Here is a 25,247-nt window from a genome sequence, read left to right as displayed (position 1 = left end):
AAAGCCACTAGCTGTAATCACTATGTTCTCCCAGTGGGGGCAGCTTCCCCCCCCCTGCTGGGAGAACACATTGGCTCCCGGCTGTAACCAGTGGTTGAAGGAAAGAAAACCTGTTTATGGCTGGCTTTAGGAAGAAGTGCCATTCTTATCAGATTTACATAGACAGAAGGAAAAGGTACAATTGAGGCCCATAAAAAGTTATTCCACTAGGTTTCATCTTCTGCCATGTATTTAAAAGTTAAAGTAATGGGCAGTATTAACCACTGTTTTTTTTTGCATAAACAACTTCGTATTTTTCATGAAACAATTTTGTCATTAATTTCAAGCAACAACTACTATTAGCAAGAGAAACTTCTGAAATTCTATTTCAAGTTTATTTTATACCACCTGAGTAGTTTCACATTTGTATAAAAATGAAACCAGGAAATAAAACCCGCATGTACAAAATTTAAACAATCAAAACTGCAGATGGCAGCTTATTCAGTAAAGAAATGTCTTTGTGTTCAGCAACCACGAAGGGCAGGGCACAATATTTCCAGCCAATGAATGGGTCTGGAGAGAAAATGTTCTCTGTCCCTGGTAGATCGGGATACTTTACTGCTAAAGACACTGCTATTAGGAAACTGTTCACAAAATACAGCCAAGGAATGTTCATGTCCATGTATGCTGGGATGTGAGCACACAATGCAAATATGATGACCTGCAATACAATGAAGGGACCCCACGTTCCCAAAAATGAGAACAAGAGGGAAGCCAAGAAATGTTTTCGTCCCTGAATGGGCCACTGGTCTCCAGAGGGGAATGAAAACAATACTATGGTGTTACTGGCATAAGAAATAACCTTCAGTGATTTTATGAAGGAGACAATTTCACAGCAGCACACAACAAGCACCAGGAAAACTGTGAAAACCAGGGCAGCCGATAAGTAGAAACTTTGTCTGCTGATGTAGAATGTGCACAAGTATGCTGGTTCATAGCTGTCCACGGCTGGAGAATCAATGGGAGAGCGAAGAACATAGACAAAGGCTGTAGTCCATAATAGCAGCACATAAATACAATACAGCAGTCCAGGGTAAATCCATGACATTTTTATAGACTTCACAATAGTCAGGTAGTAATCCAGCCCCGATACCAAGAAAACCGGAAAGTGCAATATACCATATGTGTGAGATATAATCTGAGTAAACAGACAAATGTGATAGTTGGTGATTCGAACTCCTAAAATGGAGAAATCCTGGAAATAGTGGATGACAGAAATAACAAATAAGAGAGCAAAGTCCACAGTAGCGAGAGAAATGCAGAAATAGCCCAAGAAGCTGGCGCTCACATTCCGATGCCTTGCCCCAAAAACGAAGATGTTCATGACGACTTTGCCTGCTATGATCAAGATGAGTATACAGCTGGGCTCCAGCTTCTGTGGGTCTGTCAGAAGCTCATGTCCATTCATTACATCCAGACCTGATGTGTTGTCTGCAGCGGATATGCTTGTGAAAATGATCTTGTCAGGCATGATGGCACAGGAGGACGTGCTGTTTTGCGTCACAAGATTCCTCTTTCTGGAACAATACAACAACAAGTTACACTAAGGTACAAGTAGAAAAGGCTTTCCTATACTGTGTTATAGATATTTGTAGTGATGAAAGCTTTAAATTATCCATGACTGTCAGACCACCAGCAGAGGTCCAGCTACTTTGCCCTCATTCTAAACAACTGATCTTACCAGACTATTCTACCAACAGGTGGAGGCATTCCCGCAGTTGACTGGGGAAATCAAGAGACTTTCTTTCCTTCACCCCATGGTTGCAAGAAAGAACACCTCATCTATGGCTTGCCTTAGAATGCGTGCACTTAACATGGAAAAAAAAAAATCTGAAACTAGGTATACTTTATGTAATTATATTACTTTATGTAAATTATATTACTAATAGACAGAATTTTTACAGCTGACTCTCCAAGAGAAACTACTGCCTCTGCTTTCTTTTATGAGGAGTCTGACCTGAAAAGGTGTCCAGTCCCTTCATACAGACACTACCAGAAAAACCTGATTCTGAAAAAGGTCACTAAAGTAATCTGTCATTTTGGGTTTACTTAACAGCAAGAGTAGATTGAAGAAAAAAAAGCAGCCAAACAAGGTTTGCTCTAGTAAGATCACCAAAAGATGATTGTAAATGGTTGCTAATGTCACTGTACTTTGAGAATATATATATCAAAATAAATCTTTTCTATGGTTCTTAAAGTTAGATTTGTTCAAATCTCCAAGCAGGCGTTGTGCAAATTATAGAACTGCTAATAGGCAAAATATTCTATTGTTTGCCCATCCTGACTTAAACTGTGCTCTGTGCACACCTCTGACACTGCTTAGATCCCTTTCACATGAAGGTTCTGATCAGATCTGCGTGTCAGATTTTCAGGCAATTCTGACCGGACCCTCCATTCACCTCTATGGACCGGTGGATGTAAAAAGGGCTTGTGTCTGTTTACACCTGCCTACCTCCAATCCGATCCAGTCTGCAAAAAAAAAAACACACACACACACACCTCCATCTAGGCTCTGTCCGTGTACCATCTTGCATGAACTGAGCAAACATGAACCAGTCATCCACCCGCTCTGCTCAGTGGACAAATTCCCTCCTGATCAAATCAGAATCCACCCAGTCTGAACGGCGCCTTAGGCTTTGTGAAAGTGGAACTATACTGCAACTGAGCACCAAAACCAATCAAAACCGCAAATTATTTTTTAATAACGCAAACTCCCCCATCCACGTCTTGATGTTTTGCTGAGAAACCACTTTGAAAATTACCCCCTAGCATTTCTGGCCTTGTGGTACCTGCTGAGGACATCCCATGGAATGGCGAGATGCTCAAATCTCACTGCGGCACAGTGTACAATTATCTTCTCGTGGGTTTTGTGCTGCTTAACATTCTCCTGGATGGCGTTGCATGCAGAAGCCAAGGGAAAAACAAATATATCTAACTTTAGCGCAGGGGTTTTTATTTCAGTTAACTCCTTCCTGCCCACTCATTGAAATCCTTTAACTGGGTCTTAAAGCTGGGAAAAGGAGGGTGGGGGAGCCGAACGGATTTCCTCGATCATGTGATCACTATGATTGGCTGTCACAGTGGACACTTGATCAGGAGCCTGTCCCACCAACTCCTGATCATAACTAAAGGCTGGCAGCTATACAGCAGCTCGGTTACTGTGCTGGGAATGCACTCTTAGCATAGAACATAGGCTGCCATGAACACATGTCCAGCTTGTGGGTGTCAGGACCCACTCTCCATGCTGTCACACATATGCATTACGTGGATGGCAAGTGACTAAAATATATCTAACACTAAACCTCTTTTTTACCACATATTGGGTAGAGAGGGATTCCCAGTGGGGACACAAAGAACTGACAACAGTTTTAACCCCTCACCTCTCAGAGGACCTTGCTATGTTAGTTTAGTGCATGGCCCACTTTAAGAATTGATGTGAAAAGCTCAGGTAACTTTATGGAATCTACTATTTTCCATCAGGCCAGACCTAGACTTGAGAAAAGGATGTAGGAATTCTAATATACTGTAAAAACCATTTACTTGTGCACACACATGAACTTTAGGCCGCTCCTGATGATGTCACACTTCTGAAGCGTGTAGGGAGGAGCCTTCCTTGGGTCATTATGTCACGTCTGGTACCTCACGTCTAGTCCATAGAACGCAGGAGCATCCTGGACATACTAACCAAAGCGCTATTGCTTGCACTTGCCTTGCATGCAAACCTAAATACTTTTGTAAGTGTAATTTTATTTTAGGTGTGAATTTTAATAAACAGCATAATGCTATAGGCGATTGCTCTCTGGTTCCTTGTGCAGATTTCTTCGGTGGAGTGGAGGTGTGAAGAGTAGAAAAGTATACAACATTGGGTGGAGCACATATATTTGGAGGAGAGCAATGTTAATAAAGTGCTATAGACCCACTGTTTACGAAGGAGTCCTGGAGCTTCGGTGAGTGGGGTCCAAGAGTATCACAGAAGTTGAAAAATGGCAATTTACAGTGGCAGCACTGAACATGAAATACTGAACTGGTTTAAGCACTTTTTAAAAGGAGTGCACTATTCTAAGCACTTTGTATAAATCAATTGTACGATTGTGAATATGTGATAACGAATATGGTTTATGTATAGTATGGTTTTTAGTATATGAGGGAAGTGAAAATTTTTATTTATTACAGGTACTTATATAGCACCGTCCATTTATGTTGTGCTTTACATATATATATTGTACATTCACATCAGTCCCTAACCCTCAAGGGGCGTACAATCTAAGGTCCCTAACTCACATTCATGACAAAGGCACAGAACCATAAGTGCCAACAAGTTAAACACAGCCTGTTTATAACCTTTATTAGTATTGGAGACACCCTGCCTGCCCAGACCTTACTCCCTACTTCTCTCTAAACCCCTTAATACCTTTAAGAACAGAGGTCATACACACACACGAATGACAAGACAGACAGACACACACCATTTTATTAGTTACACCTTCCTAGCTATGAATGTGCAGCCGACAAATCTGCAGCAACTGCATAATCCTATCATGTCAATCTGGACCAAAATCTGAGGAATGTTTCCAACACCTTGTTGCATCTATGCCATGAAGAATTAAGGGGGTCCAAGCCTAGGAAGGTGTAACTAATAAAGTGGTGTGTCTCGGTCTTGTCATTCTAGAATGTGTGTTTTTGTATATATGACCTCTGTTCTTTAAGTCTTCTCTTAACTATAGACTTTGGCAATGATACGCCCACCTCCTGGAGTGTCCTTCACTCGTTTGGATGTTGGGTTTTTCTTTACCATAGAGAGGATCCTGTGATCATCCACCACTGTTGTCTTCCATGGATGTCCATGCCTTTTTATGTTGCTGAGCTCACCAGTGTGTTCTTCTTTCCTCAGAATGTACCAAACTGTTGATTTGGCCACTCCTAATGTTACTGCCATCTCTCTGATGGATTTGTTTTGTTTCTGAAGCCTTACAATGGCCTGTTTCACTTGCATGGACAGCTCCTTTGAACGCATGATGTAGGTTCACAGCAATAAAATTCCAAATGCAAATACCACACTTAGAATCAGCTCCAGACCTTCTACCTGCTTAATTGAAGAAATAATGAAGGAGTAGCCCACACCTGGCCATAAAACAGCTTTTGATTCAATTATCCAATTACTTTTGGTCCCTTGAAAAAAAGGGGGGGGGGGGTGACTACTCTAAAAGAGCTGCAATTCCTAAACCCTTCCTCCAATTTGGATGTACATACTCTCAAATTAAACCTGAGAGTGTGCACTTTCAGCCCACATCCATTATAGAACTATTGCTTGAATAGATTTTGGTAAATATCTGAAAGAAAAAAAAAACCTAAAAATTGTGCCATTCTCCAAATATATATGGACCTAACTGTATATTCATATTTTAATTCTATTGCATAGTATCTGTTCCCCTACTAGGAGCAATATATAGATTTCCCTTCCAGCAGCAGTCATGTTTATCATAGTTATCACCCTGTTTCCCCCAGCACACACTCCAAAGCTACATCCCTCCCTCATCCTCTACACAAAAATTTTCCCCCCAAGCAGTAATCTTCCTGCAGTCCAGTCTCTGCCACCAGTTTGATCAATCCCTCTCTCCCCCCCTCATGGGACGACATCTCTCTCCAACCTCATGAAAACTCATCATTCAATACTCTATCTTGTGCTAACCCTCTCTGTTCTCTCTCTAGCATTTTCAGTTTGTGGTGCCCAATTATAATGAATTTCCACTTTATTGCATCCTTTAAATCAGGCCTCAAAATTTCCACTCGCCTGCTTGCATTTGGCGAGTGGAATTAAATGTGGGGGCAAGCATGTCCCAGGCGCCATATCGGAAGGGGGGGGGGGGGTTGCAGGTGTCAAGAGCAGTTTAAATAGAATGAAATGTAAACATGAGTTTGCTTTAGATCTATAACAGATTCTGTAGAAAACGCAAGGACGAAAGAGAATCCCGTCTGATTTTAACTTTAAATATTTTGGGCCTATGCTTTTTAAGGTTAGCTATATGCTAGGTAAAAACATACTAAAGAAACAAACCAGATAGCTAACAATTTCACACAGTGTTGAAGTGTGCAGTGTAAACATCTTCCCAGGGCTTTTTTCAGCAGGAACAAGGGGGAACTCAGCTCCGGCATCTCCAGCACTGAATCCATGTAATGGCAAAGGGTGCTGGGGGGGATATTGTGCTTGGGGATGCTTCTGTTGATGGCAGCAGGAAATCTATTTTACTGCTTTTATGTTATCTTCAGCAAATTCTACAAAAATTGTTGGGAGTTCCTGCACCTATTCTCTGGAGGACAAAAAAAGTCCTGCATCTTCCAGCCACGAACTCAATTTAAATGAAATTGGGCACACTTTGACTCAGGATGACTTATAGATAAATATGGTCATCTTAGAGAAGAACCTACCTACATATCCTCAGCTTGCAGCCATACTCTGGCAGTTACCAGATGGGCAGAACTGGATGATACAAGCACTAAATGTAAGCTGTTGTAAGTCCACCAGAGACACTAGCAGGTAAGCAGATGTTGAAATTGTTACTAAAGCCAGCCATACATAGATCAAAACTGGACACATTTCAATCCATGTATGGCCATTCCAGTTCATATTGATCAACTTCTAAAGAATGGGACTGCTGGAAAATTTCAGTTCAATCAGCGCTGCAGCCAGATCCATGTATGGGCAGCTTAAATCAGTAGTGAACACCATTTGGCCACTTGTACCTACACAGGTAAGCCTATAATAAAGCTTGCCCGTATGATTAGTGAATATCTCCTAAATATGCACAGTTTAGGAGATATTCAGTAGCAGCCGGTGACTTCACAGATGTATGCGCATTGCACTCTCACTTGAATGTGCCGTCCATTGAGAGACCTTTGCCATGACCATGGCTCCAGTGCGCATGCATAATGCCATTGCAGCTCAGCCATTCAAAAACATCTGCAATTTGCAAACCTGAAAGGAAGGCAAAGTGAAGATGGAAGCCGTGTCAGCGCACCACTGGAGGAACAAGAATATGCTAGTATGTGGTGCAAACTAGCACATTATGTCAAATTGCAGGGGGACTTTTGGTTTTTTTTGTGACTTAATTACCACTTTAAGGCAGCCCACATCCATTTAGAAGTGACCATACACTGTACAATCCCCTCTAAATCTACCATCAACTATGGCATACAAGGGGCTACCTGATTGGATACTAATTAAAAGCATGGTTAGGTTTGTCCTGATACTACACAAGTTTTGGTAAATCTAAAAAGAGACTGTACAGAAATTGTTCAATTGGATAATATAGTGTATGGCCAGCTTAGGGCTTGCTAATTTTTCCTCTAACAAAGCTTGCTCTCAGATGAGCACAGCTTCTTTATCACTACATATTAAAACAAAACTTCTGACTAATGAATCTGCTCACAGATCAGCCAAACTGGGAACTTAAAATGGTTGACACAGCCTCATCATATTCCTGCTGATCTGTGCATTCTACAGAGAAACTTAGGGTCCAAATATCACTACATGGATTCCTGTATTGCGCGAATCCATGCAAATGAGACAGCTCAACACAAAAATAGCTACATTAGAATTGCTGATTTTAATCATTACAAAGATACATACAATTATATACTCACACACCAATATCTACAGTTTCTTTGGCTGAATAAAGACATGCAACAATAACAAGGAAGGTGGTGTATTCGTGCCTGTGTACAGTCATTGTGGTCATCCATCTTCAGTTACCTACACAGTAACTGTAGCAGCAAGTCTAAGAAAGTGGCGATGGGAAGGTATAGAAGCCACAGCATTCTTTGTAGCCCTGCTTTCATTATGAGAAGGGGAGGTATCGGCAGTGTGTGGAAATATATGAGGTTTCACACAAGGCAGCTGTAGTTGCCATCTCTATTCCTACAGAGACCAGGGTACAAGCTGCTACTCTACTTGAACAACTTAAAGTGAAAATCATAGCATCTACAAATGGATATATATATCTATCTATCTACCTATATCACACATATACATACACACACATGCCTGAGTTAAGAGCAGATGCTACATGAATCATCTGCCCTTACACAAGATGGCCAAAAATACTACAGGGTTTTGTTTTTTAATAGATTTTTTAGCAAAATAAAGCATGGAGACATGAATGGATGGGAGAGTTTGCTTTGAATGTTATAAATTAAATTGTATTTTTGGTTTGTGGTGGACATATGTAGTGCAGTTCCAATGTAAGCTGGTCATACACCGATTTAAATTCAGCAGGTTCGACATAGATTAGTGTGTGACCATTCCTAAGCAAAAGATATCAACGGTGTGATCGGACTTCTGTCAACGGGACCTGCTGGAAAACTGTTATCAATCAATGGCTGCAGCTGAATGAAAGAAAAAATAGTGCATGGCCAGATTTACAGTCTACCATTTTAGAGGTTTTTCTTGAACTGTGTTTACAGAGGTGTGATCCACTCCAGTACTCAGCAGTCTGCTGACCCTAGAAGGAGTACTGTAATATGTGCAGATTTTACTAATTTGAAATGTACATGGTGGTTTCCACAGCACAGGTGTATAGGTTTTGCATAGTTTTGAATGTTGTCAGTAACGCCTGAGATGTTAGCAAACCTTTGCTAAGAATCACATTGAAGGACCTAGGTCTTAAAAAAAAAAAAAAAAAAAAAAAAAGGACAGCGAAGGCCCGTTCTGGGTTTAAAATTGAAAACTGGAAAACATAAATGCTGTTTAAAAAGCAGGATGAATGAAGTCTGCGCTCCCCGTGCAAAGATGGAACTATACCAAAAACCTCAACCCGCAATTGTGTAAACCTTATATATTAGGAAACATCTTTTAACTCCCAACCATGACATCTAAGCACATAATCCTAGTACACAATTTTTTCAATCAACACTAGATATTAGGTGTCATACAATGTACCACAATCACTCTCACTTCAGTATAACATATCCTTTTCCAGGAATTCAAATATTTTCTCTGATTTCTATTAGCAGGCAAAATACCACACAGTCTCAGTTCAGATTAAAGCTCCATGCACTTTGGGTGTTTTAATAACACTGGTAACATTAGCTGTGTAAAGTCACGTTAAAAACACGAGTTTTTCAGCGGTTTAAAAAAAAAAAAAAAAACCCACACAACACACATCCAAAAATGCTGGTTTGCAGCAATGTACTGCATATTTCAGTGTTGGAGCATTTTTTACAGCTAAAAAACTCCTCTAGAAACACACTAGTTCTGGGGGGGGTTTCCAGCCAAAAAACGCACCTGCCAAAACAAAAAAATGTTGATTACAGTCTGTGTGTGTATGGACACATAGGATAACATGCTGGGGGGTTTACTGGCTGTAGAAAAAAAAAAAAAGAAAACGTCAAAAGCCAAAACAGCAGCTGAAAAAATGTATTGGCCCAGAAATACAACAACTCTGCTTGTACCATCATCAGTGCAGTACGTAGTAAACACTGCACTTCACAACTTCGGCACTCACTCTCCACTATTAGACCCCCATGTACATGGAACACTTCTGAACGATGGAAACTGACTGCTGGAAAATGTAGGTTAAAAAAAAGTCTGTTTAGCCGCGTTCGCATAACGAGTTTATGCACGTTTGCGTTTAGAAGCTTTTTTTTATAGATAAGTACAGGAGAACCTCCCATGTGCTCAGAATGCACTGAAAAGTGGTAAATTATTAACTATTTCAGACTGTTACAGAAAAATACAGAGAGTAGAAGCAGAAACAGCAGTATGTGTTCAGATTAGCTTAGGTGTGAGTTGCTCATTAACATTTCTTTTGTTTCCAAGGGTGGGAAAGGTGTCTGGTGGAGTGAGTCATTAAGGTCACCTGGCAGGGGGGTCTTCCTGAGGAATTTCAGGTGTGAATGGTCATTAATATATCTTTTGTTTCCAAGGGTGGGAGAGATCTGAGGTGTGAATTGTTCATTACAATGTGTAACAAGCTTGGTAGGAACATCGTGTTCAGTGTTTTGTCTATCTGAGCACCTTGAAAATGCTTTGCATGCATTTTTCATGATGACAGCATCCGGAACTGGAAGCGGTGAAAAAAATTTCAGACGCAAATGCTTATAAATGTGATTTGCTGCGTTTATAAGTGTTTTGCTTTTGAAACACTGATAAAATCGACTGCTGAATGAATGTTTTCTGCGTTCAAAAAAAACGACTAAACTCAAATGTCTGTAAAACGAAGATGCGTACATGGACACATAGGAAAACATTAGAGTGAGTTCAGGGGCTGCTGAAAAAAAAACAAAAACAAAACCAAAAAAAAAAAAAAAAAACACCCGCTGAACAGCTCCTAAAAACGTGAGTTTATCAGCTGCAGTGTACATGAGCCCTTACAGTGCCAGTTCACATATATGCAGATAGATGTGGTTTGAACCGCATCCAATATGCACGACATGTGAAATAACATGTGCCTGTTCAAATATGTCAAGATGCACTGGCAGTGCAGATTGAAAAAGAGTCCTGTACGATTTCTGAGCAGTGTGGTTCAGTTCAGTTGCGGATTACAGGCAATTGACCTCTATGGGAATGCTACTGAATTGCACGTCATCAGTTGTGAACAGGATAAATTCCTGACCTGAACAACTACTTTGTCAATTAGCTGTAAACACAGAGCTTCAATTCGCAGCGCACATGTGAATTCACACTGTGTTCCCCTGGCTCTTCCATCTTCCAAGCCCCTTGTACTGTCAAACCATGCACTTCTTATTGCCAGGGCTCTCCACTGTCCTCACTAATACTCCTACCTTTTCAGTTCAACCCGGTCTCACCGACGCAATCTTCCGACTTCCGGATTAATATATCTTTTAGTCTCCATATAATAGATTTTTTGTACTCAAATGTTAGGGTTATTCTCCTTACATGTCTGTCCATGTAACAAGTCCCACTATATGAGGATTTACAGTACAACATCCATTTTATGTATCTGGTACAGTACAAAACCTCTTATGTACCTGGTGGAAAGACATGCAGGATGATGGCTTAGTTCATTTGTTGGAAAGCCAGCATTCATTCTATTTCATCAACTACCAATACAATTATCCCTATTGGCCCCATACACCTCAAAAACTGTTTGAACAGCCATGCAGTCAAAACCAGCATCTGAGAAGCAAGATAGTGGACCACCCATGGAACAGAAGGTCCACAAAACCTGGAAGGACTGCAATATTCAGCTTGACACTACAGATTTACCATGTAGTACATTTTTGCCACTGGATGTTTTCAGTCTGATGGCCAACATCATCCCAGTCACTTCCTGATCCCAGGGTGTCCTGGACCTGCCCCAGCCTCTGACTGGACAATGAAAGGAGAAGCAGCATCTTGCGGTCACACTGCTTTCTCTTCTGATGAGCCTGCTTCTCATCAGCCCATGAACTGATTGGCTTTTTTTTTTTTTTATTGTTCTTTCACTCCAGCCCTGTTATACAGGGACTGCAAGTGACAGATACCAAGTCAGAGTAAGGTACTTACACTGCTTGCATGTAAAGAAGACATTAGAGATGTGTTATGGATTACAGAAAATGTGTGTCTAATCAAAGATCAGCTTTGAGACTCCCTGCACACTGGCTTAAAAAAAAAAAAAAAAAAAAAAAACACATCTCTACATTATCTAATGTGCATGGACACACAGAACAGCAATAGTTGCTTCTACAGTCAAACCAGTAAACTCTTCTAGGAGTAGCAGTTTATTAAGCCAGTGTGCATGGAGTCTGAAGTGCAAGTTCCCCTTTTCAGCAACAAAAATCAGGGCAATTCCAATTACAGGTAGTCTAAAGCAGTTATATGCTGGCATTGACCAAGGTAGAATTTCAATTTTGTGATCTTTAGAAATGTAGAGATGACAGATTCCTATAGGCCCTATGTCCGTCAGATACTGTGTTTTAACAGCCATAGTGGACTGTCCCATGGCACAGAAGGTCCAGACAACCTGGAAGGACCAAAACAGTATGCCAGAAGTCTAAAAACAGCCATACATGGATCAAAATTTGGCCAGTTCAATAGGGACCGTCTGAATATCAATTCATGTACAGGCACCCTGATTAACTTCAGTACAATCAAATCAACTTCTGTACAACAACCCTGTCGGTTTTTTTTTTTTATTCCTCAAAAAAACAAAAAAAAAAAAAACAAAAAAAAACAAACAAACAGTGCCACTGGCTATAGCCAACAACACTGATAATTGTGCTGTGATGGAACTGGGGACCACAGATGTTTGCTTGCAGAAAGGTAGCTTGGTGTGATGACAGCAGTCAGGGATTACTGAGGCGTGCCTCCCAGGGTTGGTAAAATGGAACTTCATTCTCTCAATCAACATGGACTATTGTGACTAATAATTAACTATGTTTAGTCATCATGCTGCCATTATTAGTATATAGATAGGAAAGTGTATCATTCACTTGTTTTAAACTTTTATTTCTTCAGTTACTTTCTGGTTTCAAGGTCTAGGCAAATGATGCCAGGAGTCTTCAGGAGGAGAACAGGGGTTTTCTCAGCTAAGCACACCCTTGTGCCTGTATGCCTGGGCTAAGGGCAGATGGATTCCAGGACGTAAGTGCTAAATGCATTATCTGCCTTTACTTATGATGGTCATGACTAGAAATGCTAGAGGGCGTTTTTAAAAAGTGACTTCTCAGAAAAAAAACCCCCAAAAAACATGAAAACACGGATGGGTGAGTTTGCTTTGAATATTAAAAATGAATTTGATAGCGTTTTTGGTTTGTGATGCTCAGATACAGTGTAGTCCTGATTTAAGATTCAGTCAGTGATGTTAGGGGTGGATGATGAGGCGGCAGGGAAAACAAAATCGAATATAATGGGGAGGATTGGATATGCTTTCAGGGTTGCAATCTGGCTGGGAGGGTTTCCATCTTGTGATCCCCTCAGCAGGCAATCCCCAACTCTCCCCCCCAACTTAGCAACATTTTCCTCTCACCCAGACTGTCCCACACCGCCAGCTGATAGATGCTCATTCCTAGCTGCCCAACACCCCCCCCAGACAGAATTCCTCTTGGCTGCCTTACACCACCCTCCAACAGACTCTAGTTTCCTGCCTTACACCCCACATTGACAGACCCCCCCCCCCCCCCCCAGCTGCCCCACACCACCCCATGACAGCTCTCCCCTTCCATCTCCCTAGGCCACCCCACTTCCCCTCCCTCATATAAAAAGATATCCCCACAATTTTTCCAAACCCACCAATCTGCTTCATGCCCCTTACTGTTGGACAACTCCCTTCAAGTCACCACAGACTCTACTACACATTCTACCAGTCGTCCTGCCCTCCACGCTCCTCCCCTACCCCCACTGCCCTGTCCTGCCCTCCGCGCTCCTCTCCTACCCACGCTGCCCCGTCCTGCCCTCCGCGCTCCTCTCCTACCCTCGCTGCTCTGCCCTGCCCTCCACACTCCTCACCTCCCCACGCTTCCCCGTCCTACCCTCCGCGCTCCTCTCCAACACATGCTGCCCCATTCTACCCTCCACGTTCCTTGTCTGCATATATTGCCCAATCCTACGGAAATCGTAGAAAAATGGTTTATGTATTAAAAAGTAGTGTATTAAACAAACATTCCAATAAAACCAAGTGGGGGGGATAGGCTGCTCGTGTGTTTCATGAGGAAGAAATCCAGTCTTCCATTTGTTGAATTTCATCTACTCTGCACTCCTACAATTGGATAAGGAATGCGGATGTGCGTTTCTCCAGTAGGCTGAGATACAAGACTTGGCTAAGTAAGTGGTGCAGGATAGATTTTTCTTTTTGTAGGTTTTAACCTTCCTAGCGGTCTGATTATGTCCATATTTCTGTGCTCAAAGCGGTACATTTTTTGCATGGAAATATGTATTTTTTTTATTGTAGGCCTGTAATTTTTAGGAATAACTCACTGAAATCTGTACAAACAAGAGTCTAGTAAACATCCCGGGTAGGATAAAACTTGAAACACGAAATCATAAATTATAATTTAATAAATAATCATATAATAATAAAATTCAATAATATAATCAAACCAAAAACACTGAAATTTGAAATATAGTGTTAAGTTCGCACATCACTGAGCAAAGTCGCAAAATCGTTTTCAGTGTCTGATGACGAATTTCCCCACGAATCATTATCACTCAATTCTGCAAGTGGTTCTGATTTACTATCGCTGTTCTTTAGCTGGTCTAAAACTGCTTTTGACCTAAAGGGACGCTTTTTGGACGCCATGGACATTTCTCAGTTTCCAGGCAATAAGAACAGTAAAAATGCAGGCAGGACACAGGACAAAGCACTCGGGACAAAATGCATGTGAAATGGTTTGATGCAGTAATGTTTTACTAAGATTTTAGTGAATGTCACTTTTTGTCATTTTCAAATTTCCCACCGTTCCGTCCCCCGTACGTCCTGACGCTCGCAGGGGACGGAACCCAGATGCCGGCATCCGCCGGATTACATTGCTGGGGACACTGCAAGAGTGACATCGCAGGAGCGCAGGACAAGGTAAGTGATCGAGGGATCCCGGAGCAGCACCGCATGGTATTCCCGAGTGTAGCTCGGGGTTACCGCTTGTGGTATTGAATCTTTACCCCGAGCTACACTCGGGAATACCTCCAGGGAGGTTAGGAAACATGTTGGAAACAATTTCGCACATTTTACCCACCAAAACAGTTCATTGATATATCAATTTCCCCAACCTTTCCCATTCTGGAATGAACATTTTTTCTGGTGCATATTATGAAACGGCTTTGTTAACTGCTGTGAAACACTGGAACTACATGCTGAAACATGTACAGCACTTAGAGGCCCTATAGCAAAAAGCTGCTAGAGAGGGACAGAGACCTAGATCTTTACAGCTCCAACCCAGCTTATCATGATCAATTCTCTGTAACCCGCCTGCATGAGAGAGAGAGAGAGAGAGAGAGAGACCTAGTTCTGTGCAGCGCCAACCCAGCTTATCATGATCAATTCTCTCAGTAACAAGCCTGCACATTAATTTGAAATGAGACTGACATTTAGATCTACCAAGACTAAACACTACATTATTTCTTTCATAACTACATAGTATAGGTGCCCTGCCATATACAGTCGAAAGAGAAACTGGTCACATTTATTGGCCTTGCTTATCAAAGTATCAGTTCTAACAATTGCACTTTGTTCACACCTTACCAATTAGATTTAAACATGACAATTGTAATTTTCTAGAGCAGGACTGAATGTGATTGGCAATTCTTTCATTTCTATTGGGCTCCGGATTCTCAAAGATGACAAAGCGCAAGTCACAATTTTAAAGCACATTGATGTGATTATTAAAAAAGGTGTGTATATGTATGTGTCGAGAGATGATTATATATCTATAACACTTTTTTTTTTTTTTAAAGTAGCAGTATGACTGTATATCAAATACTTTACATAAACCCATAATAAAAAGGAGAGTTAAAGACGTATAAAACCCAAAAGTAAACATCATACTGCGATACCAATTCTTAGATATGGCAGCTGCATTCATTTTCTCTTTTTTTTAGCCTCTTTTTCCTTTATATTCAACTGGTGATTCTTCCACTAAGCCTGCTCTTTTTCACCAAAACAAGCAGTCCTGCAGATGTAGCAGTTAGTGGGTTGAGACAAATTATTTACCATTGACAGGGGTGCTTACAATGATCAATTTTCATTTATGTAAAACCTTCATCTCAAAAGAAGAAACTGCTTGTAACTACTCAAACAAATCAATGCAGCAAGCATATATGATGATAGGAAAGTTGCAAAATATTACATTTATGGGTTTTGGGTTTGATACGGTGTTAAAGTAAAACTAAAGGCTCTTGAATGAGTCAAAAACAAGTTCCAAATTAAGATTTATGCCCCGTTTACATCTAGCAATTTGGAATCGCGGACAATTCTGCGTACAATTCCAAACTGTACTACAACGCAGGCAAAAAAAAAAAAAAAAAACGCAACTCACATGTTTGTGTGTCATGGACTCAGAAGTATCATCCACAACATACTACATAGCCAGCAGCAGGGAGTGAAAAGGTAAACAAATTCTCATCAGCTATAATCGGTTTACATGCCGCCACCGCTGTAAAAAAAAAAAAAAAGTTAATGTAGTTAATAAAATAAGCATGGTGGTAATAAAAAGCAAGCTATCTGCTTATTATCCTGCCCAGACTTTACCTCTGACTAGCCCTCTACCATGATCTGCAGATACCCGTAAATGACTCCCAACTGCCATTGTTTCGGGTACCTAATCCGATGCAGGTCTCTGATATAGGATAGCATTTTATCACCACTATTGCTCTATAAATACTTTATAGCTAAAAGTTGACTTGGGGGCACAAGAAGATTCCACATAAAAAAAAACAAAAATCATATTCCCAGTTTTCTTAGTGGTAAGGTAAAGGGCAAAATAAAATACTACATATACGTTGCTCTGACTGTTAGTTAAAGGATAAGTTCTCCTTTTGAAAAAAATATTAAATGCATTTTAAAAATGTTTTCAATTGTTTTGTCTTAAAATGATACCCACTCACACATAATAAACCAGAGAGGGAGATGGACACAGCTTGGCATCTTCACCCAGGGCACCAGATGACCTATGTCCTAGTACTGGCTTGTGCCATCACATTTATAATGGCTGCACCCAGCATCAGTTTCAGACCTTTTGGAGGTCTACACGAGGGAGGCTTTTACAGGTACATATAGCTTATTGAAATTAAAGATCTGGAAACAGACCGAGGAAAATAGTATTTTTAGAAGGAGGCCAGCAATGCCCCATACCCAATTTCCTGGTGATGGCTAGTAATTTAAGCAGCAGATGCTGGTGGAGGGTGGGCATATGGAAGACAAATGCAGGCTGCGTATGGTGCCTTCTATGCAGCAAAGCGGTCACTTCTAGTATGTGCAATGGATAGATTAGCTTTATGCCTCAAATTAAAGATGCACAGAAATTTCAGATGCTGAAACATATCATCTGATAATAGCTAGGAAAAATGTAGCCGATACAAGGGGCGGTGTGTACTGCAAATTTTGGGGGGAGCGTTCCTTTAAGGATGGGAGAGGAGCAGCGTATACAATGAGCTACCACTAAATGTCATTGCCGGTTTTTAAAAGTACTAACCAAATTTTTTTTCATTTACTATAGCTCCAGAAAGGAGCTGTCATTTGCCCCGCTACTAAAGGAAAAAGGGGTGGGGTCACTGGTTAACCCTGCCCCTTTGTTTCCATTAGCAGCATGGAGAATGATAGCTCCTTCTTGGAGCTATAGTAAAAAAGGGGGGGGGGGGGGGAAAAAAAAAAAAAAAAAAAAAGAGTATAAAAAAAATATATATATATTTGGGCAGACAGTAGGAATAAAAAGCATCCTTATGAGTAAGAGTTAAGGTTCTAAACAGAAAATGGTACCAGGGACCTTATCTGCATGGAGTTTGTATAACCTTTTCACATGTTTACATGAGTCGAATTTTGCCCACAACCTAAAAGCCTATGTAGAAGCCAAAATATCCCCAGTGTTCAAATTTAATAATGTTTATGTATTGCGTACAGGCCAACATAATATACTGACACTAGATAAATACAGATTCAGCTAAAATTCTCCTCTTGAGGTCTATGAATAGACTGTTAATATAGATGGGAAAGGTTTTGGGTTTTTCCCATAGATATATTCTGTAGAGCTAAAGTTTCACGTACCTGAATAGTTTGCTAAATACGTACTCACCTATTTGTATATATTGCACTTTATAAACAAACAAAAAAAAAATTGTGATTTACATACATTCATATTTCCCATATGCATGTCAACCTTTTCCATTCCTTTTAAGATGCCAATATGAAATGGATGCACTTTGGAAGACCTGGTTCTAGGTCAACGGCCTTTAAGGCTCCATGCACACTGTTTTTTAAGCTCCTAGAAGCTATTATCAGCATATTTTTTCTGCTCATAGAAGCTAAATAGCGTTATGCTATGTGTCCATGCACACTACTTTAGGCTATGAACATTTTTTGAGCTTCAGCATCTAGGAGCAGCCAGCGGGGGGGAAAAAAAAAAAAAAAAAAAAAAAAAAGGACATTCAACACTCCTAAACGCTACTAAAATGTCCCTAGCTTTTTTTCCTCCCCCTCTACAGGTAATGTAAAAATGCTAATGCTCCTAAACGCTTCTGGATGCTACTACAAACCATTATAGCCAGCCTTTCTTTATCCAGCATTTTTTAGCTTAAAAAAATGCTAGTGTACATGGAGCCTGAATATTCTCATCAAATTGACAGATAAAAATAACAGCATCACTCTAGTCATCTCAATGATAAACCATCAACAAAAAGGGGGGGGGGGGGGGGGGGGGGAGAGAGTGTAAAAGAATTGGCTACCTTTACTGGCAGAAATCTGCCATGTCAATATATCTTATTAGTGAGAAGTTCTTTAGATATACCGTAGAAAGTCATTAAAAGCGGAGCTCCACCCAAAAGGGGAAGTTCCGCTTTAAGCCTTTGTCCCCCTCACCCCATTAACGATTGGCACCTTTGGGGAGCGGGTACCCAAATTTGACAGGTACCCGCTCCCACTGCAATCTCCTAGGCAATCGGAAGTTGTCCCCCCCCCCCCCCTCCCTCCCCATAGTCCTCTGGGACACGTGACAGGTCCCAGAAGACTACAGGGCCATTCACAAAGCGCAGCGCTTCTTCATGCAAAGTGGGCACCCGGCTGTGAAGCCGCAAGCTGTCACAGCCAGATGCCCACACTGAAGATGCTGGCACCAGGGAAAGAAGGCGGCCAGTGAAACCAGCGGTGGTGAGGACAACGCTGGATGGAGGGACAGGTAAGTGTCTGTATTTTAAAAGTCAGCAGCTACAGTTTTGGTAGCCGCTGACTTATTTTTTTTTTTATTTTTTCCCAGGTGGAACTCCGCTTTAAGTATGTAACACACCTATGTACCATATCTTTTTAAGCTTATATTAGTAGTTTCAAAATCCTTAGATCTGGTTTTGTAACACCATGGAACCGGATCCATCATTCTTAGAATTGGGATAACAACACTGACAAAATTCAGGAATCTGTATAACTCACCTGTTTTTTTAAGGCCCGATTCACACTGGTGCAATTTCAGATATGACTTGAACCACACATAATCCCTGAATCACACATAATCCCATGACAAGAGAAATCATACTGTTTTTATTGGTGTCCATTCACATCAATGTGTTCAAGCACATATGATTTTGAAAAAGCTTCAAGTAACGTTTGAAGATATTGAAGCCTTTCAACTCCTTCCAGTCAACAGTACAAACAAATGGCAACTGCCCCAATCTATAACTGGCCTTTGCAGCAAGGAGCATATGGAAGGGTGGCGCATGTCAAAGAAATTCCCAGCTCACTTACCAACCAGCCTGCAACCAACCAAACTGTCCATGTTTTATATAAAAAAAAAAAGGGGGGGGGGGGGGAAATTGCGTCGCCCTTCCATGTGCTTCCTGCTGTGAAGGCCAGTTATAGATTGGGGCAGTTGCTGTCTGTACTCCTGATATATTGGTGAGAGGTGCACTGGACGCCTTGGCTGTCATTGTGCTATGTGCTGGCTGTCCAGTGCGCTCCTGTGCCCTTAAGGAGGAGTGGGCTCCCCTGCCCTCAGTCCTTCCAATCAAGTTTATGGCAATGTGCCAGCATGTGTTTGCAGCATGGTCGTGAAGCAGTTGCGACGCATTAATAACATTACAGTTTGTTTAAAAAAAAAAAAAAAGATCGTGTTTGAATGCACATCAAATGAGCCAAAAACGCACATAGGATGTTTGGAGCAGCGTTTTTAATGTGCCTTAAACAAGAGTCAAATGCGCCTATTAACGCTATATGTACATTTGTTAAGAGTCAGCTTTTTAAATCAAGGGTAAACAAGTCCTAAGGGTTAATCCACCGAAGACTATACAGATTAACTCTAGGTCTTGCCAAGGAGATTTGTTCTCCTCCTGTCCTGAGAACAATGTTCGTTTTTTTTTTTTTATTTTGTTTTCATTGCCCCTTTTTCCTTCTGAATTGTTTTCATGTTTCCAATTATACGCAGTCTTGCTCACTCAATCAGCAATTAGAGAGGGTCAGGGGTTATGCAGCCTCATAGGACAATCAGGGGTGAATGAAAGCTTTAACCAGTGCTCTGCTGGACACTGATAGGAGTCACAAGACTGCTCTAACTGCTGAGAAAAGGTATTTAGCTGTTTATACTTACTAAAGTAATTGCATTTCCATATTCTGTGTACTGTGGGAGACCAGATAGAGTGAATGCAGGGTCCTGGTTTTAGTAACACTAAAGGGAAAAAAAAAGTAAAAACATTGTAAGGCAGCGTAACAACTTAATTCACACTAGTGCTATATAACATGGACCACAGGTGTGAATGAGTCCTAAGGCTCTGCTCGCATCTCTGCTCTGCAGAAATAAAAGTTCCCACAATCCATGAAAATGAGTGTTTTTCTTGTAGCTGCACTGTAGTGCCATTTATTCTCAATGGCACCCCAATGCGCCGACCTAGAGTATGTGCATTGCAGAGCACCACAATGAATTGTAACTTATTAGAATATATAAATTAAAATACATAAAAGTGCAGCGCTTAAAAAAAAAAAGTGACAAATAATCATAAAGAAACAGTGAAAAAAAAGTGTCAAAAAATAGTCCATCCAAAAATTAAAGAAAAGTCCCAGAGGTTGTGATGAAACAAAAGAAATCCAAAGACAGTTGCGTCATCAACTACTACAAAAGGCTTACCAGAAAGGCATGATCCCCTGTAAAGGAGTGGTCAAAAATGAGTTGTGAAACCTATAGCAGCTGAACACAAAAACCCTGATACTAGGCAATCTGCAATAATACATAAAAGTGCAGTGCTTAAATTGACAAATAATCATAAAGAAACAGTGAAAAGTGTATAAGAAAATAGTCCATCCACAAATGAAAGAAAAGTCCCAGAGGTTGTGATGAAGCAAAAAAAATCCAAGGACAGTTGTTTCACCAACCACTAGTACAGGGGGCTTACCAGAAAGGCATGACCCCCTGTTAAGAGTGGTTAATCGCGCTTTGTTTGGGACTTTTCTTTCATTTGTGGATGGACTATTTTCTTATACACTTTTCACTGTTTCTTTATGATTATTTGTCAATTTAAGCACTGCACTTTTATGTATTATTGCAGATTGCCTAGTATCAGGGTTTTTGTGTTCAGCTGCTATAGGTTTCACAACTCATTTTTTTTATCTATTGTGATATATATATAGCTTTGTTATTGTAACTTATTATTATATGGCCTGGTGAGCTGCATTTGAGAAAAATATGGTACATATCATTGGTCACTACAATCCACAATGTGGCTACCTCCAAGGCTGCAGGGTAAGGCTCGGGAGCACACTTGGACCCAGTGAGTGAATTCGACCACAAAGCCTTCTATAACTGGAGTAATAAGGCAGGGGACCCTTCCTCACCTGGTGGAGCAAAGGAGGACTTCTATGACTGTAGTAATAAGGCTCGACTGGAGCAGCTAAGGGGGACTTCTATGACAAGGTGGACCCTATAACCATAGTCTTAAGTCCCGTCACAGGATTTCTCCAGCGGCCCACTTCAGCAAACAGGAGAGATTGTTGACAATAGCTGCAGAGTCTATGTGGCTTATAGGCTCCATAGGCTTATTATTGGGCATCCATTGTCGGCTGTTCTTCCTCTACACCAAAGCTGGTGCTGGGAGCCAATCATGTGACCAGACCAGCGCACCCTCAGGATAAACAAGTGTAGACGTCTTCCCTTTGCAGGGTTGTTAGTATAAGGGTTAGAATGGAAGTAGAAGCAAGTTTTAGTTAGGATATGACTGGGCTTCCACTTGAAGGACTCAATTACATGAGAAGCAAATTTCTGTTTACTTATATCATCTGCACATGACTGGATTACGAACCCCCCCCCCAGATTGGAGCAGCCGGCCTGCTATTTAGTTAGTATTAGTAGTATTGTCTAGTTTCCTACCTACCTCCGGGAATTTGGTTTTATAAAAGATACATTATTGTAATATTGTTACATTCTCATATAGCCCGTAAAAAGTGGAACTAAACCCACCAATTTAACAGCTTAAAAAAAATAAAACCAGTTTTGTTCCTGGCATGCCAGGATTGCTGTCACATTTGCTTGTGCTCTCCACCAAACTGTCAAACCATCAAATGGCTGATCACATGTGCAGCACCATGGCAGTTGCACATCAAACAGAGGCTAAGATGGCAGCTTCCTTGGCTGAAAAGGATAGGAGGGTTTAGTTCCTCTTTAATAGGAGAAAGACAGGCAAGAGACTGTCTCCCAACTTGCATTTTCAGGCACTCCCATTGATGCCTGTAGGGACCAAAATAGCACAACTCCTAAAACTAATTTACTTCTTCAAGCTTTGAGCAAAAACAATGCTCAGGTATGATTGGGCACCAATGAATATGATGAGAATCTTGAGGATGCCTAGAGAGGAGCTTGGGTGTCCTCCAACTATCAACATTTTTCTACTCCACTGAGGTGGAGGCTGAGTTGTTCCTCACTCTTTGGCTCACTCAAGGGAACAGCCCAGAAAAAGAAACAAGAAGCTTGGGTTAAGATGGTCAAACAGGGCTGGACCTAAGGGGGTGCTGGGGTGGGCTGTGCACCCTCCAGGTCTCAGTGCATGCACTGAGCCATGAGCCAGTCTGATCGGGGGAAACTTATGTAAGGGGGAACTCTGATGCGATGCAGACAATTGATGTAAGGAGGCACTGTGACGGGACACACCTGATGCATGGGGGCACACTGACAGGAAGGAGGGCACCTGATGCATGGAGGCGCTCTGGCGGGAAGGGGCGGGGGGGGGCACCTGATGCATGGAGGCGCTCTGGCGGGGGGGCACCTGATGCATGGAGGCTCTCTGGCGGGAAGGGGCGGGGGGGGGGGGCTCCTGATGCATGGAGGCACTCTGGCGGGAAGGGGCGGGCACCTGATGCATGGAGGCACTCTGGCGGGAAGGGGCGGGCACCTGATGCATGGAGGCACTCTGGCGGGAAGGGGCGGGCACCTGATGCATGGAGGCACTCTGGCGGGAAGGGGCGGGCACCTGATGCATGGAGGCACTCTGGCGGGAAGGGGCGGGCACCTGATGCATGGAGGCACTCTGGCGGGAAGGGGCGGGCACCTGATGCATGGAGGCACTCTGGCGGGAAGGGGCGGGCAGGGGCGGGCACCTGATGCATGGAGGCATCCTAATCAAATGACAGTCCAAACATATACTAAAATACCTCAGACTGTGACTTTGTACCCCAAATTTTTTTTGTACTGCACCCCACGAGATCCGGCCCCCCTAGATTGTAAGCTCGAAAGAGCAGGGCCCTGGAACCCCTCGTATACTGTTTTGTTACTGTATTGTCTCATGTACTGTCCCCCACTACTCTGTACAGTGCTGAGCAAACCTTTTGCCGCTATATAAATACTGTATAATAATAATAATTGAGGACATCCAAGCCGATCTCTAATGCTGACCCTTGCAACCCTGTGGGAATGAAGCTTCGAGTGGCCGGGGTGTGAGGAAAGGGAAGTCACCCAGCACACTGCTCTAGTGCAGCAGCCCCAGTATCCCAGCTGTAAGCATAATAATCAGTACGTGTACATGGAGGAGGCAGTGTGTACATGGAGGAGGCAGTGTGTACATGGAGGAGGCAGTGTGTACATGGAGGAGGCAGTGTGTACATGGAGGAGGCAGTGAGTACATGGAGGAGGCAGTGAGTACATGGAGGAGGCAGTGAGTACATGGAGGAGGCAGTGAGTACATGGAGGAGGCAGTGTGTACATGGAGGAGGCAGTGTGTACATGGAGGAGGCAGTGAGTACATGGAGGAGGCAGTGTGTACATGGAGGAGGCAGTGAGTACATGGAGGAGGCAGTGTGTACATGGAGGAGGCAGTGTGTACATGGAGGAGGCAGTGTGTACTCTGCGCTGACATCTACCAGAACACATGACTGCTGTTAGCGGAGCCCAGATCTGAGTACCGGACTCCCTGTGCTGGTGTCGGACTCAGACATGACCCGGTCCGGGCTGTCACTCACCTGGAGCGCCCACGGTGTCCGCTCCTCTCACATCATGTTCCGACTCCCTCTGCCTCTCCTCCCCGAACACCACTAGCATCGCTCACCCCGCCCCTCACTACTGTAGCAGGGCGCTCCCAGTGATGTGCCTGGAATGGGCGGAGCTGTGTATAAGGGGCGGTCCCGGCACAGGTGTGACAGGTGACCTTTTCCTGCTCCTATGGTCGCCTTCCGCCTCTTCCTGTCCTGTGTCCTGAGGGGACGTGTCAGAGGAGCTTCTGCCTGTGTGTGTGACACTCCCGGAACAAGTGTTCATGTACCTCACGTTGCAGAGAACTCATACTTCCGTATTTACACTTGCAGCATACATCCCCATAGGCTCAATGTAGAATCACATAGGAAACAGTGTTCACCTCACAACGCTGCATAGACATGAGGTGCATACAAATGCCTCACTGCTAGAGATGACTTTGGTTACCTCCGAACTCTTCTATAGCCAAACTGGAAGGCCAGGCTCACATCTATGCAGGTTGCAGTTGATGCGTTTTGCATTTTTGAACACGCATTTTCGATGTGTTTTGTTTTTTTGGCTAATAGGAAAGCATGAGAGTTCTGTTCATGTAGTGCGACTTGGATGCCACGTGAGTGCCACAGGGTGTAAAGTCGCATCAAAGTGGCACTACATGAACAGAACGGTCATACTTTCCCATTAGCCAAAAACAATCACAAACGTGTTCAATAATACAAAACATACCAGAAAACGCATGAACTGCAACCTGCATAGATATGAACCTGCACTGCTTTCCAGCGGCTTTGATGCTACTTGCGTACCAGAGAGTGTAAAGTTGAATCACAATCCCACTTCATGACTAGAACTGTCATACTATCCTATTAACAAAAAGAAACTGCAAAATGCATCAAAAACACTTGCATTTTAAGACCTTGTTTAGACTTGCGGTTGGGGGGGCAGCAAAAATGCTGAGTTGAGCCGTGTTTTTGCCGCCAACCACCCCCTTCCTAAGCTGCAATAGGCAGCAGAGGGGGATGTACACATGTAGCAATTGGTGGGCTGCAAACCTGCCAAACATTACACATTCAAGTCAATGATGAAGCACCACAAATGCCCTGCAGCCATTGCAATGCACATGGTTACCGCACAATTGG

General features: G+C 42.3%; 2 protein-coding genes across 3 annotated transcripts in view; one reads left to right on the top strand and one right to left on the bottom strand.

Annotated features, from left to right (window-relative positions):
- Nucleotides 1-4,069, top strand: part of PHC3 (polyhomeotic homolog 3) — a 130,574-nt gene extending 126,505 nt beyond the window's left edge. Inside the window, exons 17-18 of the transcript XR_016312462.1 lie at nucleotides 1,740-1,879; nucleotides 3,855-4,069. The gene's annotated coding sequence lies outside the window, so the exon portion shown is untranslated. The remainder of the gene's footprint in view (nucleotides 1-1,739; nucleotides 1,880-3,854) is intronic.
- GPR160 (G protein-coupled receptor 160) lies at nucleotides 339-24,223 on the bottom strand. 2 transcript variants are annotated; one of them, XM_089675485.1, is made up of 4 exons: nucleotides 24,105-24,223; nucleotides 20,254-20,331; nucleotides 16,006-16,122; nucleotides 339-1,556 (listed from the first exon to the last, which is right to left on the bottom strand). In XM_089675485.1, exon 4 carries the CDS (start codon nucleotides 1,508-1,510, stop codon nucleotides 449-451), a length of 1,062 nt encoding a protein of 353 aa, XP_089531611.1. In that variant the 5' UTR covers nucleotides 1,511-1,556; nucleotides 16,006-16,122; nucleotides 20,254-20,331; nucleotides 24,105-24,223; the 3' UTR covers nucleotides 339-448. The 2 variants fall into 2 exon arrangements, with proteins under 2 accessions (XP_089531611.1, XP_089531612.1); XM_089675486.1 differs by lacking the exon at nucleotides 16,006-16,122.
- Nucleotides 24,224-25,247: the final 1,024 nt, after the last annotated feature.

The sequence above is a fragment of the Staurois parvus genome, unplaced genomic scaffold (assembly GCF_062004578.1).
Source record: "Staurois parvus isolate SC_StPar_1 unplaced genomic scaffold, SC_StPar_1.0 ptg000155l, whole genome shotgun sequence".
Taxonomy (NCBI): Eukaryota; Metazoa; Chordata; class Amphibia; order Anura; family Ranidae; genus Staurois; species Staurois parvus.
Note: the sequence above shows the minus strand (reverse complement) of the source record. Positions and strands in the feature narration are given on the sequence as shown.

Excerpts from the sequence above, each read along its gene's own strand:
- GPR160 (XM_089675485.1), bottom strand. The coding sequence starts at position 1,510 with ATGCCTGACAAGATCATTTTCACAAGCATATCCGCTGCAGACAACACA.